General features: G+C 38.9%; 1 protein-coding gene across 1 annotated transcript in view; it reads right to left on the reverse strand.

Annotated features, from left to right (window-relative positions):
• Positions 1 to 18,315, reverse strand: part of Dcc (DCC netrin 1 receptor) — a 727,907-nt gene that overhangs the window by 44,288 nt on the left and 665,304 nt on the right. Inside the window, exons 24-25 of the mRNA XM_055622855.1 lie at positions 17,193 to 17,419; positions 10,465 to 10,581 (exon numbers count right to left, since the gene is read on the reverse strand). Of these exons, the coding sequence (XP_055478830.1) occupies positions 10,465 to 10,581; positions 17,193 to 17,419 (344 nt within the window). The remainder of the gene's footprint in view (positions 1 to 10,464; positions 10,582 to 17,192; positions 17,420 to 18,315) is intronic.

Below are 18,315 nucleotides of genomic sequence, written 5' to 3' on the forward strand. Positions count from 1 at the left end.
GTTAATTTGCATTGACTATTTTACTTGTTATTGCTGCAGTGGTTATCTCCTTAGATACAGGCAGCATCCCTCCCACCACACGTGCATATCTTCCTACCAATACTTTTAAATTATTTTAATACTAGAAATAATTTATGAGCAAAGATTGAACACTCCATTTGAAAAAAGGGGATTTAAAAGGGACTTGTGGTACAAATAAAGGTGGATAGAGAAATGAAAACACATCAACAAGCCATAGCATCTTCATAGAGAAACTGAGACGCTCAGAGTGACTGAAATTACATTCTAACGCCCAGTCTTTTAATGGCTGATGATGTTGGCTTTACACTTAGGCTACTGACCATGGTTGAGAGATTTTTCAAACAATAAACGTTATGATAAATAATACATTTAATGTGCTTTGCCTGTCAAAATGCTTATTGTCTTAATTCCTGGGACAGGCTAGGACATTCAGGGAATCGTGGCTTTTGTTCTAACGTGTTTTGATCATTGTTTCGTTCATTATTCAGAAGACTTTTGCTATGTTGTTGCATTCTGTTTGTGTGTGCATCTTTGTGTTGGTGTGTGTATACAAGTGCTGGTGCCCACAGGAACCGGAGCATCAGATTCCCCTTGACCTTTAGGTACAGGCTTTTGTGAGCCACATTATGTGTGTGTGCTGGGAACTGAGCTTGAGTCCTTTTCATGAACAGCACAAACTCTTCACTGCCAACCTGTCTCACTAGCCCCAATGGTTTGTCCTAGAAGGTACCAGAAGCTGTTGACCTTACTTGTAAGACAACTGGGACAAAAATATCATCCCAGTGGGAACCTGGAAGTCCACATCAGTAACATCAGCTACTCAGGAAGCTGAGACTTGAGGACTTCAAATTCAAGGCCAGTCTGGCCTATGGAATGAGATCAAAACCTTCCTGGGCAATACTGTGAGAGCTTGTTTCAAAATAAAGAAGTAAAGAGAAGACTGTGGACTGTGTAGCTCAGTGGTAGTCTGCTTAACTCGCATGCGGAAATCTCTGGGTTAAATCTTGTGTGTATATGTGTGCGTGTGTATAAGATCATACAAATTTTAAATAAGTTGAATAAAATATTATTTACTGCTATTTCTTTTATTTTGTTACCACAAAATATTAGTTTTCAGAGACAGAAGCATTTATACACTTGTACACATATGTATGCATACACACACACACAGACACACACAGAGTTTCTAGCATCACTACACTGCTGTGTTTATGTACAACAGCTCAAAGAGTAATACCATCTTTCAGTTTCAATAAATCTCTACTCTGCGGCCAAATATAACAAGAAGTCTCTTCTGACACAGCTTGCTGGCAACTGAATTTATGTCTGACACCAATGCACAGGGAGTTTTTCAAGTAGAAATTTCCTCACCAAATACATAGCTCCATGAACAGGCACGATGTCATTTGGAAACGTTTACAACCATCTTTAAAATGTTATCACTAAGCGCGACTTACAGAAACTCCAATGTGAAGACTTGAATTTAATGCCATAAGTTTTAAGAACTAAATGTTCTCTGTATATTTCTCAACATGATACATGGCAGAAGTGAGAGATTTGCTTAGGGAAGAGAGGGGGAAATACAACAGCAAAAATAATATGTTCGAGGGAAGGACCTTCAATAAAACTATTTCTCATGCTGCCTCTTTTTATGATAATGTTTCAGCAATGACCTATATATAATCTGGTACATTTGAACATTCAGTGTTGATTGTCCTGTTTCTACCTACTTCACATGTTCAGATATTCATTGATAATAAAGTATCACAGATGGCAATTGCCTGCATACGCTCACACATGCCTGTTTTGTTGTTATCCTGAACATGTTGGCAAAAAAGCCAAATACTTGCGTTCAACTATCTGGGTTTGGTATGGAGCTTTGCAACTGGTTAGTGAGTCTTACATGCTATATCTAAGGGGATACCCATCACCCCTGCTCTGTGGTAACTTCCTTCAGGTTCTGCATGTATCATACCGTGTTTGACTGGAAACCAGTAGAGTTGTGGCAGAAGTGGTTGTCATTTTTAAGACTAGGCTAGGAGGATTTCTGTCTTTCTTCCACCCTTGCACACTCACCCACTCTTTCTCGGTCATTGCAGGTAGGTTTGCGGAAGGCATGTGTCATGTCTTTAGGTAATGCTGGCCAAATTATGGGGGGAATTATTGAAGTAGAATTATGGGGTTGGGACCCTTAGCCCAGCAGTCTGTGAGGAAGGCCTAAGATGGTTTGTGTCTCTGAGCCAGAATCATTTAATTAAACTTTCTTGCTTCCTGACACTCAGAAAAAAAATAGGTAAGATGAATGAATATCATTTATGTGGGTATTTAGTATAGATGATAATATATCAACTTAAGCAAATCATTTAAGATATGCTAGGTTCCTCAGCTGTGGAATAGAGAGGGTGTCAGTGCCAACAGTCCAGTGCAGTTGTAATGGTTCAGAGGTTATCCACAGAGAAGTGTAAAACAGTGGGGTCAGGAGTTAGAGATGTAAACATTGGTTATAGTTACTAATTTTCAGGCCTTCAGCACGCCCATCATAGACTGCATTTAGTATAAATTAAGTGCTTTAAAAACAAAAAACAAAAAACAACAACATCTTGCTTTACACTTTTAAAAGGAACACCTTAGTGAAGATGTGTGTTTTAATTCATGTTTGAACCTGAAGGCCTTGTGACCACAAGCGATTTTGAGGGGAGAAGGAAAGCTGTTTCCCCACTGAAAGAGAAACACTAGAATTAGGATGACTAAACCAAACCCGCATTCAAAAGATGGGATTTTCGTATCTGAGCTAAGGAAAGACTGGCCCACTCCTAGTGTACTTTTGACACTTTTCACAAGGTAGCGTGTGCTATGGAGCCACTGGTTGCTGTCTGCCACAGGATGTGTTGAGACGTAGTTACATCATAGGGTAGTGCAATCTAAGACCCCCATCGTCTCCCACTTCCTTTATGTTTATCTATTAAGAATTTCAAATGAAGGGCTTTCTTTCTAATACGGTATTGCCCTAAAATACACAGATTTCTAAGAGTTTTGAATATAGGGGTATGTATCAAATGGGGATTGATATCTCCAAATATAATAACTATAAAATTACAGATCAAAAATAAAAAGGCTTCCCAGTTCATTTTAAATATCCCAGAAGCTGGGTTCTTTATCCTGCTATAGGAGACTTCTTCCTGGTGTCTATTTGTGTAGGACCAGGTCTTTAGTGATACTGTAGATAGAACCAATAGAATTCTATTTTGGAAAAATCTCATTTTTTTTCTTGTAGCTCTATTTCACTTTTCAACAGCTTCTCCAAGTCACTGTTGGTAAATTGCGGGGCAGATGGTGATGGATCTGGAGAGTACAGTCTCTTGATGAATGTTCCAGAAAGCTGAGAGTCACTAAGTGGCCCCGAAGCTCTCATACAACAAAACTGTAGGACTTCCTTTGTCTGATTCTTTTTACCATACCCTATGCTATTTCTGAGGTACCTTTTCTTATATTAAAGGTTCCTTTCCATTGTGTTTCTTCTAAAATACTCATATGGAAAGTGAAAACATGAAAGAAATTGAAGATTTTGTCCAACAAATTGTCTTATATTAAAACAATAGAGTTGTATTACTGATGTGATCTCACGGGTCATCTGCTTCAAAGCACACTCTTCCTAGACCCTAGTCTCCTCTACTCCAAAGTTTAAGAAGAAAGTGAGTGGGAAATGACCACATGTACAGTCACATCCTATAGTACAGTTCTAGAGATGTTAAAAACAAAAACAAAAAAAAAACAAAACAAAACAACAAAACTTTCCCACTGAAAAAAAGAAGATGCTTACCTCTTTTTCCCTAGTTGACTTCAGTCTACATCAAAGATTACTGGTGTTAATGTTCAGAAGGTCACTCCCTAACCCTTGCAACATTTGGGACAACTCTAAAGGTTAAGCCTTATTCAGCTGAGACCATCAGTAAACAATATCACAAACTTAATTTCTCCCTTACCACAGTCTCACAGAACTCACTCTTACTAGTATTATTCTGGAAAGTCCCCACTCACATGTCTTTGACTTCCCATCTCTATATTAACAGTCTGATTGATGTAAAAGCAATCACATGATACTTCTTAATCCTGTAAAATTTTAAGAAATTTATAGCTAATCCTCTTAATTTGGTGCTATAACTACTTTCAATCTAGTAGAAATGACGTTGAAAATACTACTTCAGCTACTGTAAAAATTGTTGCCTTATGCCTAAATGTTATGGGGAGAGACACGATCCTGGGGAGCCAACCATTTGAACATTCAGTATGTTTTCACATTGTCGTCGGTGGACTAAGCTGATAATTACTTGGGGTTAATTTGTAATAATGACACCTAGTATTTTCAACTAAGAGAGGTGTACTCTTTGAGGAATAAGTATATTTTGCTCACCCATAAAATTAAATACAATTATTTCTAAATTTTGTTAAAACATCAAACACAATATAAGATTAAATTGTTTTATCTAATAAGTAATATATATATATATATATATTTTTTTTTTTTTTTTGACAGCACGGTATGGTGGTTTGAATGATAAATCTTCCTCTAATGATTAAACATTTGGTTTCATGTTTCTATTTGGAGGAGATCACAGAAGAAACTTCAGGAGGTGGAGCTTTGGTGGAGGAAGTATGTCATAAGGATGAAAGTTCCTGAAGTCTTGTATACTTCAAGTTTCTTCTCAGCCTCCGGTTCCACCATCCTGTTGCCATGCCTCACCTGACTTTAGGGACTCTCTCTCTCTCTAGACCTGTAAGCAAAAAATCTCTTCTATAGGTCACTTTTGGTAATGGTGTTTTATAATAATTTGTAACTAATAAACATGGTAAGAAATGTGAAGGGAAAAAAGTAATCTCAGGAAAAAAAAGATTTGCTAAGTAGAATAGCAACCATCTTGATATATGCCTAGAAATTGGAATAATGTTATAGTTTGATTATTTTTTTTTAACTTGGTAACAGAGTTTAAAACAGAGTTTAAAATTCAAGTAAATGCAGAAGGGCCACCGGTAAATATATGTACTGTTCTGAATGAATTCACAACTCTGCCAGAGGGCCAGCTTACAAATTTTAGCATTATAATGTTATCTGATATTTTTGTCAATCACAATAGATGGAAATAAAATATTTTATTTATCATATGCTTATAAATTTTTTCTCAAATTGACTATGGTCACATAGTGAAGTAATTTCCTTTTGTTGGATATAACTTCATGAAAGCGAAGTTTGCAGGCAATGAGTAATGAGTCAATGTGACAGTATTTAAAAGAATATCTAGTGGACTCCTGTCCTCTACAGGTCATACTAATGCCCCCTTTTTTCATATGATTCCCTGCACTCTGCCCAAGGTTTGGTTATGAGTCTCATCATCTGCTTTGATACACTACTACGTAGTCTTTCAGAGGCCCTCTGTGGTAGGCTCCTGTCTTGTTACTTGTTTTCTCCTACTTCCAATTTCCATCCCATTTGTCTTTCTAAGTGAGGATTGATCATCTTACCCCAGGTCCTCTTTCTTGTTTATCTTCTTTAGGTGTACAGATTTTAGTATGTTTATCCTATCTTATTATATGGGCACAGGGGTCTTTTATGAGACTGTTTCTCCAACCAAGGACCATGTATGGATATAGCCTAGAACCCCTGCTAGGATGCAGCCCATGGTAGCTCAGTATCCAAGTGGGTACCCTAGTAAGGGTAACAGGGACTATTTCTGACATGAACTCAATGGCAGGCTCTTTGACCTACCCGCACCCTGAGGGAGGAGGAGCCTTGCTAGGCCACAGAGGAGGACTTTGCAGCCAGTCCTGAAGAAACCTTATAAGTTAGGGTCAGATGGAAGGGGAGGAGACCTCCCCTATCTGTGGACTTGGAAAGAGGCAGGGAGGAGATGAGGGAGGGAGGGTGGAGGGGAAGAGATGAGGGAGGGAGGGTGGGATTGGAAGGAAATGAGGGAAGGGGTTACAGCTGAGATACAAAGTTAATAAACTGTAACTAATATTAAAAAATAAAAGAGAAAACAAAATAAATAAAAGAATATCTGTGTAGTTGTGGTATTATTTCTCACTGCAGTATAAGCTACCTACTGAAAAGCTGGACCATGCTAATCATGGTGATTCATGACTTTCTAAAGTGATATGTCTATTACTTTGCCATCCAGAACAAGAAAGAGAATATCAGCCGAAGCCTTTGTATTGCTCCTTACCGTCAATCATAAACTCCTTTCAATGCGGACTGCCCTTGGGAGCTCTAAGACCACAGATCGCTTTCCTTGTCTTTAAACTTTACAAAAAATGAGCAATGCACACCTATTCGGTTTCTCTTTATGCCTGCAAAAACACCGTGTCTTTGAAGTGCTCCATATAGTCTTATCACTTTATTCATTTATGGATGTTATTGTGTGATATTAATATATTGTAGCACATTTGTTCATGGTAACAAATGTGCTGCAGAAGAAAACGGTCTTTGATAACTATATATCATGCATTTACACAAAATTATCTTATTTGTACTTATCTACAAAAGTTGAATGTACCCCCGAATGGAATAAATTGACCAAGACATCTTAGTAAATTTTAAACTATTTAGTAGCTTGAAATATTAGAAAATTAAAATAATAATAGCAAAGTCAGTTGTGGGTCATTGTGGGGGTCCTATTGGTGGAGAATAAAATACTAAAAATAAGACAAGATTTGTTATATTAGGCAAAGAGAAACTCCACACTCTAGGTAAGAACATGAATCAGACAAAATTTCATAAAATGAGCATAGGATTGGCACCAGGATTAATTCCATGCTCATAAACTTGATCTCATACTTTAAAAAACTTTTTAAATTTTTTTCTCAAAAGGAGGTTGATAGTGCCAGTCTTGAAAGCCATGTTTATCTAGGAAGAATCACTGTACCCTAGAGATTCGGAACATTTACAGTTCTGTACTGGAGAATGGCCCTCAAGCAGTCCAGGGCTATTTCCACTGTGTGCAGCCAGGATAGTCTCAACCCATGATAATACTGTGAGGACTAAATAAAATTATAATTATTAAGCTTTTACCATGTGAGTAACAATCAAAAGTTCTTAATATTTATTAATTTCATTTGATTTACCTTCCTTTAAAACTCCATTTATTCATAGGTAGAAACAATTTCAACTGACTTTAGTACACCAGAAAATTTACCAGATCTTCTCTTTATTCTTGATTAAAAAAAAAAAATGAGACCTCAGACACTAATCTGTTACAAACACAAGGGTGGCATCCTTTTAATTCACATATATTTTCAGTCATTTAGGTGACAAATATTTAGAGAGCACCAATTTTTGCAAGGTGCTAGGCCATACAATATGTGAATATGAAGATGAACTAGGCACATTGCTTCCCTATTGCGAAATTACTCACAAAGTGTTAAAGAAGAGAGAATTTTGACTTGAATACCTAAGCATAGATGGTAGAACTCCTTGTAATAATGTCACAAAGTGTTATAAACACTGCTGTTCAAATATGAAAAACGGAGCCATCATTTCTAGTTGAAGTGCCTTGAAAGGCATTTATCACATCATCCATATCTGTTCTGATGTTTGAAAGCACATAAAACTTTGTTGGGTGTAGCTCTCTGCTGAGTTAGTGATCAGTCTTGCTTGGCGTGAGCTTAAGGTCTAACAGGTAGGAACACCCTCTGATCTGATACATTGATGAGTTTGTCACACTGATTGGCCTGCTCTTTGATTACCTTCCCCTGAGGAGGGAGCAGCCTTACCAGGCCACAGAGGAAACATTGCATCCAGTCCTGATGAGACCTGATAGGCTAGGATCAGAGGGAAGGGCAGGAGAACCTCTCTTATCAGTGGACTGGGGAGGGGCACAGGTGGGGAAGAAGGTAGGAGGGTGAGATTGGGAGGGAAGAAGGAAGGTGTAGCGGGGATACAGAGTGAATGAACTATAATTAATAAAAATAATTTTTAAAAAACAACACTAAAATATCGGAAACAAAATAGAAGCATGAAAGTAGCGTTTCTGGTGAGAGTAAATGATGGACAGAGCAGCCATTTCTGGAAACCAGAAGATAAAACTGCTCTATAATCCATTCTTCAGATGTCAAAAGGGAATTACTGAAAACTGAAGTCACTGATTTGATCACAGCTAAGGGATCCATTAGCTATCTGGAGAAGCTGAGTGGACAGTTGATAAAAGAGTTCAGGTGGGTTCTGGGAAGAGGTGAGGGTGGAGATACAATTTAGGATCATCCACATTTGTATCACATTATGGCTGTAGGCACTGTTATTTCAGTGGTTATTGTCATAGATAGAGGCATCTGCTCTAAATAGGAGCCCTATCTCACTTTTTTCTGTTTTCTGTTGTTTCATCTTCCATTCTCCCTGTCCTCCCCTACCCAACACAGGAATTTAAGCCATATTTAGCTGAGAGTTGAGTATTTGGTAAGATAGCCTTGATAAACTGACAATATGGCCATATGAAATATATGAAATATGGCCACTGTGTTAGTTTAAATGAGAAATATTCTCTAAAGGCCCTGGCATTTGAACACTTGGTTGCCTTTTGTGGGTGTTATTTGGGAAGTTTAAGGGGTCTGACTTCCTGGAGGAAGCATGTCACTAGGGACAGGCTGTGAAGTTCATGGATTCTTCCTGCTTCCATTTTGCTCACTGTGCTTTGTGTGTGTCAATGGACATGTGATCTTTCAGCCTCCTACTCGGACCACTTGCGGCTATGCCTTCCTGGCCACTATGGACGCTAACCCTCGAATGATAAGCACAAATAAACTCTTCCTTCTATAAGTTGCTCCTCGTCACCGGGTTTGATCACAATAAAAGAAAAGTAACACTGCAGATACTACAGTTTCAGTAAAGAATGAGTTATGAAGACACAATCAAAGCATCTGAAAGAAGAATATAAGGATACTTTTATATCTTCTGTGCAAGTGAGTGCTGGAGTGTTCATTGGTGGTGAAAAAATACAGATTAGGACAAAAGGTAAATGTCTACATGCCCACTGCAAAGAATAGTAAGGAGGAAAGTTGATGGGAAAGAGATAAGCAGAGTAAAGTCATACAGGAGAGATGGGGCTGGCCACACGATCCTCAGATAGTCACATAAGCACACCAATGGGAATGGGCATAATGACAGGAGTGCCATTTTCTCAACAGTTCTTTCTTTGGTGATAAGAACAAGACAATGGTGGTGATAGTTATTATTTCCATTCTTGGGTTATGGTGTTGGTGACTGAAGCCAAACCTCTATGCCTGTTAGGCAGATACTTTGAACAGCACCCCTTAGTCTAAGGAATATTAAATAGTTAAGAATAGTTAAGACTGATGAGCAGGTACTTAACTCTGAAAAATCAGAATAAGTGTGACATTCATCTTAATATATGAAATAACAAACAGCTGAAGAAATGCAGTAGCATTTTCAGATGAGTGCTAACCTCAGACTTGTGATCCAACATACCCAGAAGGCAGCTGGGTATTGTTCTCCAGACACATTCTATAGCTAGGGGCTGAGGTACGAATTGGTGGCATTACTAATTTGACTGTGGTTGCACTTGTGTTTCTTTTTGAATGAATAAAGTTAGGAAGGAGGAGCAAAGCAGATGAGGTATAAAATGAATAAAACAAAGGAACAATGAGAACTATGGGAGATGGGTGCAGAGAGATTGTGGGGGAGTTAATGGATTGGCAGTCTCATACGCACACACTGTTGGCATGGGGCAATAAAATATGTGAGAAAAAAACTATTAATAAGGAGATAGAAAGAAGAATGATGGAAACTGACACCATGAGTTGCTTTAGTGTGACATGGAATTGATGAATTGAGGTGGGAAGGAGCCAGTATCATTGCAGGTACCATGAAGAGCTAACAGTTCAGGGAATCAAATGGATTATCTGCACGAACAGTGTAATTACCAAGATTGATCATGGAGGTAATTGGAAAGGAAGTGATCCCCAGACGCCAATTTCCTCAGTGAAGGTAGGAGGGATATGGAACCCTCCAAGAAGGAGGGTTACTAAGTAGCTGTCTGATTACACGCGATTCAGGAGAGCTGGGTTGTGAAATCATGAAAATTGGACACAGGAAAGCAGGAAAAATTAAGCTATGGTGATGATGATAGAATCAGATCAATGACATCAATGGACATTTCAAATGTCCTTCTTAAAACAGAAATTCATATTATTGAAAATTATTTCTGGAATTGTAGCCCTCTGTTTATTAACAGTGACATTTCAAGGATATAATTACATAGTAATGACCATGACTGATAATTATAAATGATAGGGCTTGTGATAATCTTCAGCTATTCTTAATCACTTATAACAATCACATAAAAGGCAATTATTTCGGGTGATTTCATATTTATAGAAACAATGCTTTATAGAAAGCATTTTAATTTCTTTTACATTTTGACACCAAATTATACTCACCAGGATTGTTGGCCTGGGCCTCCATGGGAATCATGAGCTTGGCCCTGGTAGCCCGGCGTGCTGCAAGGGACCTCTCCAGAGTGGACATGGAGCTCCCTGCTTCCTCCGTGTCTTGACCTAAAAAATAAATTAATTAATGATGAAAAAATATACAAACAAATATACCTTCTAAGTCAAAAAAGGTCCTATATGTATGTGATTTGATTTTTATACTTAAAAGACTCTACTGTACCAGAAAATCTCGCAGATTTGATAAAAGTACCCTGATCTAATAGCAACCAGAAGCAGAAAGACACACATGGTATATACTCACATATAAGTGGGTGCTAGACCTATAAGATAGGATAAACACACTAAAATCTGTACACCTAAAGAAGATAAACAAGAAAGAGGACCCGGGGTAAGATGATCAGTTCTCACTTAGAAAGACAAATAGGATGGACATTGGAAGTAGGAGAAAATGAGTAACAGGACAGGAGCCGACCACAGAGGGCCCGTGAAAGACTCTACCTAGCAGTGTATCAAAGCAGGTGCTGAGACTCATAACCAAACCTTGGGCAGAATGCAGGGAATCATATAAAAGAAGGAGGAGTTAGTATGACCTGGAGAGGACAGGAGCTCCACAAGGATCTAATATATCTGGTATAGGGGTCTTTTATGAGGTTGTTTCTCCAACCAAGGACCATGTATGGATATAACCTAGAACCCCTGCTCGTATGTAGCCCATGGTAGCTCAGTATCCAAGTGGGTACCCTAGTAAGTGGAACAGGGACTATTTCTGACATGAACTCAATGGCAGGCTCTTTGACCTTCTCTCCCCGTCCCTCCTGAGGGAGGAACAGCCTTGTTAGGCCACAGAGGTGAGCACTGCAGCCAGTCCTGAAGAAACCTGATAAGCTAGGGTCAGATGGAAGGGGAGGAGACCTCCCCTATCAGTGGACTTGGAAAGGGACAGGGAGGAGATGAGAGAGGGAGGGTGCAATTGGGAGGGAATGAGGAAGCGGGCTACAGCTGGGATACAAACTTAATAAACTGTAACTAATATTTAAAAAAATAAAATAAAAAAGATAATAAAAAAGAGGAAAAAAAAAAAAAGAAAGTACAAAGCCAGAGGCATCATCACACCTGACCTGAAAGTACACCTCAGAGCCACAGTAAGTACGGAAAACTCTCTGGCCTTTGCTCTCAGCAGAAAAACAAATATGCAGACCAGAATGCAGGACCCATAAATAACCCACACAGTCACAGCCACATGATTTTACCAAAAGTGCCAAGTGCGTACATTGAGGGGTGTTGGTACACGCAAAGACCATTAATTCTAGGAAATAATGGAAAAGGAACTACCTGTCCCCTGGAGAAAACCTGGTATCTAAAAATTCAATGAAAAAATATCTGGGTGTGGCTGTGCACACCTGCAATTCCAGCACTCAGGAAGGCAGAGGCAGGCTAATTTCTGTGAGTTCGAGACCAGCCTGGTCGACAAACAAGCCTAAGACAGCAAAGATTACACAGAGAATCCTGTCTTGAAAAACAAACAAACAAATAAACAAAAAAACAAAACACCCCCCCCAAATTGTAAAAATGCAATTAAAGGTGAAAAGCAGTATGAAGCTGACAAATATCTAAAGGTAAAAATTTCCCAAATTTAGCAACAGACATTATATCTAGAATTTTGAAAAATATAAAAATTTATAGTAAAATCAGCAAAATCTATGCCAGACACATCGCTGTATTGATACACTCTTGAAAAATCAGAGACAATAACACCATATTTTGAGCCAGTGAGAAGAAAGCAACCTAGTTCATGTATAGTGATGAGCTGTGAATGAGAGTGGGATTTCCATCAGCAACCAGAGAGGCCAAAGAAATGTTAGGGCTTTCTGATGCTGAAAGATTAAGTAACAAAACTGTCAAATCTCAAGTGAGCCGGTGATGAAGAAGTTGCCATAGTAAACTGTACTTTAAAAATAATTGTGAAGTCAGATTATTTTATGATAAAATTAATTAACTTTGTGATATAATAAACTAATTTCTCCCTAGCACTTTAATCCTGATGGAATGGCAATTCATTTTCTATAAGTCAATATAAATAATACAGGAATCTCCCAAAAATTGGAAGAAGAATAAGCAATAGGAAATACACAAAATCAATTAAATTATTTTCTCCTGTTTATTATTTAAAATAACATTTAACAAGTGGAACTAAAAACAAGAAAAGTATCTACTACACATCTTAATTCTCACAAATAAATAAATGAATAAATAAATAAGTAAATAAGAAAAAAAGTAATTCTAGATTCAGAAGCAAATAATTCCCTGGTTTTCAGATAAACCATTCAATGTTCTTAGGTGTCGGTGATTTTATATTTCTGATTCTGAAGCTACATTTTAATTCTATAAATGAGCTGTTTAGGATTATATTTGTATAATAAGAAGTTTACCAAAATCTGTTTGTGCTACAATTTTTGAATCATAGGTTTTTTTGTTTGTTTGTTTGTTTGTTTTGTTTTTCTATTTGGTGTGTGTTAGCTTTCTACCACTGTAACAAATACCTCAGATAATCAACTTACAAAGAGAAAAGTTAATAGTCTTACAGCTTTGGAGGTTTGAGTCTGTACTTAATTTCCCTGTTGCGTTTGCACTGTGGAGAGGCAGAACACTATTTCTAAAGCAGGTGGTGACATAAACCCCAGAGCTGGAAGGGGAAGAAAAAGAGAAAAGGCCTAGATCCCAACTTAGCCTTGGAAAGCAGTTTTCTAATGAACAAAGACATCTTTCTGCTAGGCCACACTGCTTAACTTCCCAGCACTTCCCACGATCACCATCTACCAAGCATAGAACACGCAACAAGACACTTGACCAGCACCTATCCAGCCCAGAGCAGGTAACAACGTCTGGGCATTCTAAGGAGGATATTTTATATATTATTCAGCTTTGGTCCAAACGGGGTTGGAAAATTTACATAAAACCTTCAGTTAACATGTATATAATTAATACCAAATAATAAAAGTTAAGTTTTAAATGAGGTTTTTCGATAAGCTTAGTGTCTTTTCAAAAATCAAATAAACAAATGTGCCAATGTTGAAATATACTTTTGTATGCATGAGATATGAAAATTCATGATCAATTCTAAGGATTTTCGGGCTGGGTGTTGTACTGGGTTGCATTTCTAGAAAGCAAATTCTGTGTATAAATACGGAGATAGGGCAGATCCAAACTCTTGACTTTCTTTCTCTTTTGTGACTTTTAACGAGAGGATAAAATTTGAAGCCCGTTATTTGGAGGAGAGGGCCATCACTGCATCATGACTTCTGCCATAGTGGTTACTATAAAGTACATTACTAGGACATTCCGCATGTGTGGTTGGGGGAAAATCAGTTTTGTTTAAGTCAACTAAGGACAAGGGGTACAAGGGATAGAAGAAATGAGAAAGGAAACAAATGAAAATTGTTATTTAATGAAAAACACTCTATATTAATTCAGCTGGTGGCAAATTCACTTCTCTTTTTGTAGCTGAAATGCAAATATTGTGTATGATTTTTGAGTTTATTCAGAATTAATTTTATATGCAGAGAAGAAGCTAACACCTTCTATAAAATTACTAGAACAAATCATTGAAAATTTGTACTTTTAGCACGGATTTGAGGGTTGGAGGATTTTCAGTCCAACACTCAAATCCAGGATTAACTATATAAACCATAGTACTACCTGTGTAAGGTCCAGTACTGTGTCTCCACTGTACTGACTAGGTAACCTACGGTAGCAGTCATAGAAATGACAACAGTGAATGACACTGACCATGTGAACTACATGGTGGTTCCCAACTTGTGGGTCATGACCATCTATGGGGTGGGATGACATGTCAGATATCCTGCGTACCAGATATTTACGTTACGATTCAATACAGTAGAAAAATTCTAGTTATGAAGTAGCGATGGAATGATCGTATTGTTGGAGGGTCACCACAACATGAGAAACTGTCTTAAAGGGTCTCAGCACTAGGAAAGTTGAGAACCCCTGAACTACAGCAGTGACTGTGTAACCTACAGTACTGACTATGTGACTTGAAGTCCTGACTATGTAAACTAAGTACTGACCAGGAAAACCAGAGCACAGACTCTGAAACCTACAGTTCTGACCATGAAACCACGGTACTAACCAACCATACAAACTGTACAAACCGACTGTACTAACCTACTGTACTAACTTTGAAATAACGTGTAGACTATGAGACTTATAGCATAAACTACAGTCCTTTCCTCATGTGGTTATCGCCTCATCAGAAACTTTAGCATGAACCCAGGACAGTGCTTTTCCCCAGCACTGAGGAATTAGAGGAAACAGGTCCACTGGCTACACTGGGACTTTGAGGCATGCTTGGCAAACATGAACCCATTCTCAAACAAACAAACAAAACATTGAAAAGGAAAAGCAAAGAAAGAAGTCTAGAGTTCCTTTCCCTGTAAGCAATGCCGTCCTTATGTTAAGGACAAATAGACACCGTGTTCTCTCTTGTTCTGAAACAAACAGTCACTGCTGGGGTCAAGACCCCCTTCGCTCTTATTGAGAGGCATAGAACTAGTCTAACTGGTCCTCTCAGTAAAGAGATGGGGGGTAGTGGTATCCTGGAAGTCCTTAAGAAGCCTTCTTTAGACACATAGGCAACCACTGACCCTTGTACTGGGAGGCAAAGGCATTCTGCTGTCCCTGGTGCCCAGTCCAGAATTAAGCTGCAGGAAGAATCCTTTGAAAAGGATAGAGGTTCCTGCAAGAAAATTCTTTTTCCTTTCATTCTACAGATGGAGGGAAGCCTTTCCTAGCAGTGGCCTTGCTGACCTCTCATGTGTCTGTCTAAACATAGTGAGTGGCAACAGAAGAGACAAGGCCCACAGAAGTGTAAGCTCTTTTACGGTTTGGTCTTGGCAAGGATGTTGGACCTTCTTGTGGCTTGAGTGGGCATACAGGATGTCACTCAGGTTTGGGTCCTCTTGCTGAAATGGACTACATACTTTCAGGCAGCAGGGACACATGAGTTGGCTGGGACAGCCATGAGCTGATAGAGTTGGGAAATGGAGGAATTCCACAGGTGTCTGTAAAGAACTAATATTTGTGTATCAGGAGAGATGCAGCAAATATGGACGCTACTTAGGGTACCACCAAAGAGAAAAGCTGTGAAGATTTCCAGGAGTCCTTTTGATTATTCTTCTTTTTCGTGGGATCTCCTTTCTCTTGTGTGCCCCCATAAATAGAAAGGAGATGCTCTGTGGGTTGGCTCTTAACTGTTACTCAAAGGTATTAAAGATGTGGCTGCCAGCTGGTGGGGCTACAGAGGTGTGAGAGAACACTTAAAAGGAAGTGAAGTGGTTGGAAATGTAACTTTAGAGGAGAACTTGGGAAGCCACTCTCTTCTTGGCTTTTCTCAACTTCCTGTCTGGCATTAGGTGAGCCAGACTCTTCTCTCATGTACTCCCACAATGACTGATGACGCTTTTGTGGACCCAAAGCAACAGGGCCAGGCTACCAGAGACTGAAAGCTCTGAAATTGTAAGTGAGAGAGTCTTTCCTCTTCATAGTTGAGTTACTGCAGGTATTTGCTCTATATTAATAGAAACCTGAGGAACAAGCACGGAAATACGTAAAGGTGATTCTGAACAGAATAAGATCTTCCAGCACCTTTTTAACGTTCCAGTCTTCTTGAAGATATTAGAGGGTCGAAGAATGTATTATAAAGCCCAGTCTCCATATTCAAAAGTCTAGTCAGCAATAAGGAAAGAGGACCTTTATATTCTAGTTTGCAGTTTTCAATATAAGTAGGATGTCTTTAAATCTGCTAGAGATGCCATTCAAAGACTAGAAGAGGAGCATCCAACCCATGCTGGAAAAAAATCACTGACTAAAATCCTTGTTTTAGAATTCTTGAAATGACAAAGTATAGTAAGCCATTTGCACATTAACATGACAAAGACTTTCAATTTAGGTTAAGAAGTGTGGCCATTAATTTAGCAAGTAGATTCAGTGCTTTTCTGCTGATCATCCTACCTGCTATTATACTTTTAGTAAATACAGTTCAGATATAATGACCTCCAGAAAACAGTGTATTTAAGAACCACTTTACTGAGTTCTTAATGATCCCTGGACATCAGTTATTATGCTGCAGTCTATTGAGCAATTGGCACTTCCTTTATTTGCCTCTGTATACCAACAGCTTTCAAATGACTGTGTCCAGTGAGGATCACATCATAGAGTGACTGGAGATGACAGTTGATCTCTATGTTAATTAATATCAAAGTAATGATAGTTTTTATTCTTCAGGTACTCCTAATGCTATTTTTTTTTCGAACAGTGAATTGACATGAACTTTAGAATCATCTTTTAATCATCTACAGAGACTGAGAAGTAGGAAAAAGTATGGCTAGCCTCACACTGTATTGCATTAACAACAGTTTTGTACAAGATAAGAAAATGTGATCATTTCAGTTAGGTTTTTCATGCCAATATTTCCCAGCTGCATTATTGCTAAACTATAAAAGCCTTCCAGAATTGTTGTAATCAGAGAAGGCAGGCAATGGGATGATGGAGGGCACAGATTTGTCAGGAAATTTCCATCAGCTGGTTTTAATTGATAAATGACACAAAACGGTATGCAAAGTAGCAGACGATATTTCAACCACAGAAAGAGAGCAGAATCCCCCAGTGGGCTTCTCTGATGCCAGGACGAACACTGTTACCTGAATGGGAGGCACTTTTGCTTCCCATCTGGGATTCTGACTGGCTGTGGCTGACTGGTGTGAGGTCTTGGCAGCTCTGGATGGGGGAGTCCCTTCCTGCGGGGTCGGTTCCTGCTGGCTTCTCGATATTTTTCATTTCCATTTCTTCATGATGTATCCAAAGATCAGGAGGTCTGAGGTCCTTCTGACTGCCCTTCCTCTTGCTCACACTGTGGGTGGTCCGTTTCCTATGTAACAAAGTGAGAGAGCAGATGTGAGTGCTTCAGTCCCAAGGTGTGTCCTCTCTTTCCTCAGTCAGCTCAGGTCGCAAGCAGAGCAAAGAAACAAAAGGACTCCCAGGAGGAATCAGATGAAACCCCAAAATTGGCAGTCTTGTCCTGGCTGTATTTCCTCTTCTCCCCCAGAGCCTCAGCACATTTCTAGGAGATGCCATGCTGAATCCCCAGGGTTCCCAGCAGCCTGCCAGAAGCCCTTCTCCAGCTTCAGCAGCTGGAGATTCATACACAAGGTGACAATGGGTTAGAGGCAGCCATATGCCAATCTTTGGAGGTAGGCATAAGGTACCTGACTGCAACATCTGCTTCAGAGATAAATGAACCAGTAGCTTTGAAAGGGCAGATAGAAATAAAAAGGCCAGAATTTGTGCCAACAGCTGAGAACAGAGCTTAGAGGAAAGTCTATGGCTCAGCTGTATAATTTAATGTGCAATTGGGACGCTTGCTGTTTGAAAACAAAAGGCCACATGAGGACGTTCTTGAGTGAATGAAACACTTTGCCTTGGAGTCACTGAGCATCTGTATCCAAAGATGTCTTTTGAAATTAGAAGAGAAAGATCCCTTGTCTTGAAACGTATTTCAAACTTTTTTATTTGCTTCAGTAAGATTTTAGCTACCTTAAATGTAATACCTTTTTCAGTGATCATCACCTTTTGAGGTTACTGAGGCTCAAATACTCTCATTGTAGAAAATAAAGAAGCATGGTGCTTACACTAGCCATTCTCTTCAGCAGAGAGCCACACAACAGTGGCTCAATGGCTAAGTCTACCATAACCTGTTTTGTAAATAATGTTTTCTTGGGATGTGGTGGGTTGATGTGCATGTGTGCTGGAGTGGGAGAACTGAGT

Source organism: Psammomys obesus, unplaced genomic scaffold (genome assembly GCF_907164565.1).
Source record: "Psammomys obesus unplaced genomic scaffold, mPsaObe1.curated_primary_1811, whole genome shotgun sequence".
Lineage (NCBI taxonomy): Eukaryota > Metazoa > Chordata > Mammalia > Rodentia > Muridae > Psammomys > Psammomys obesus.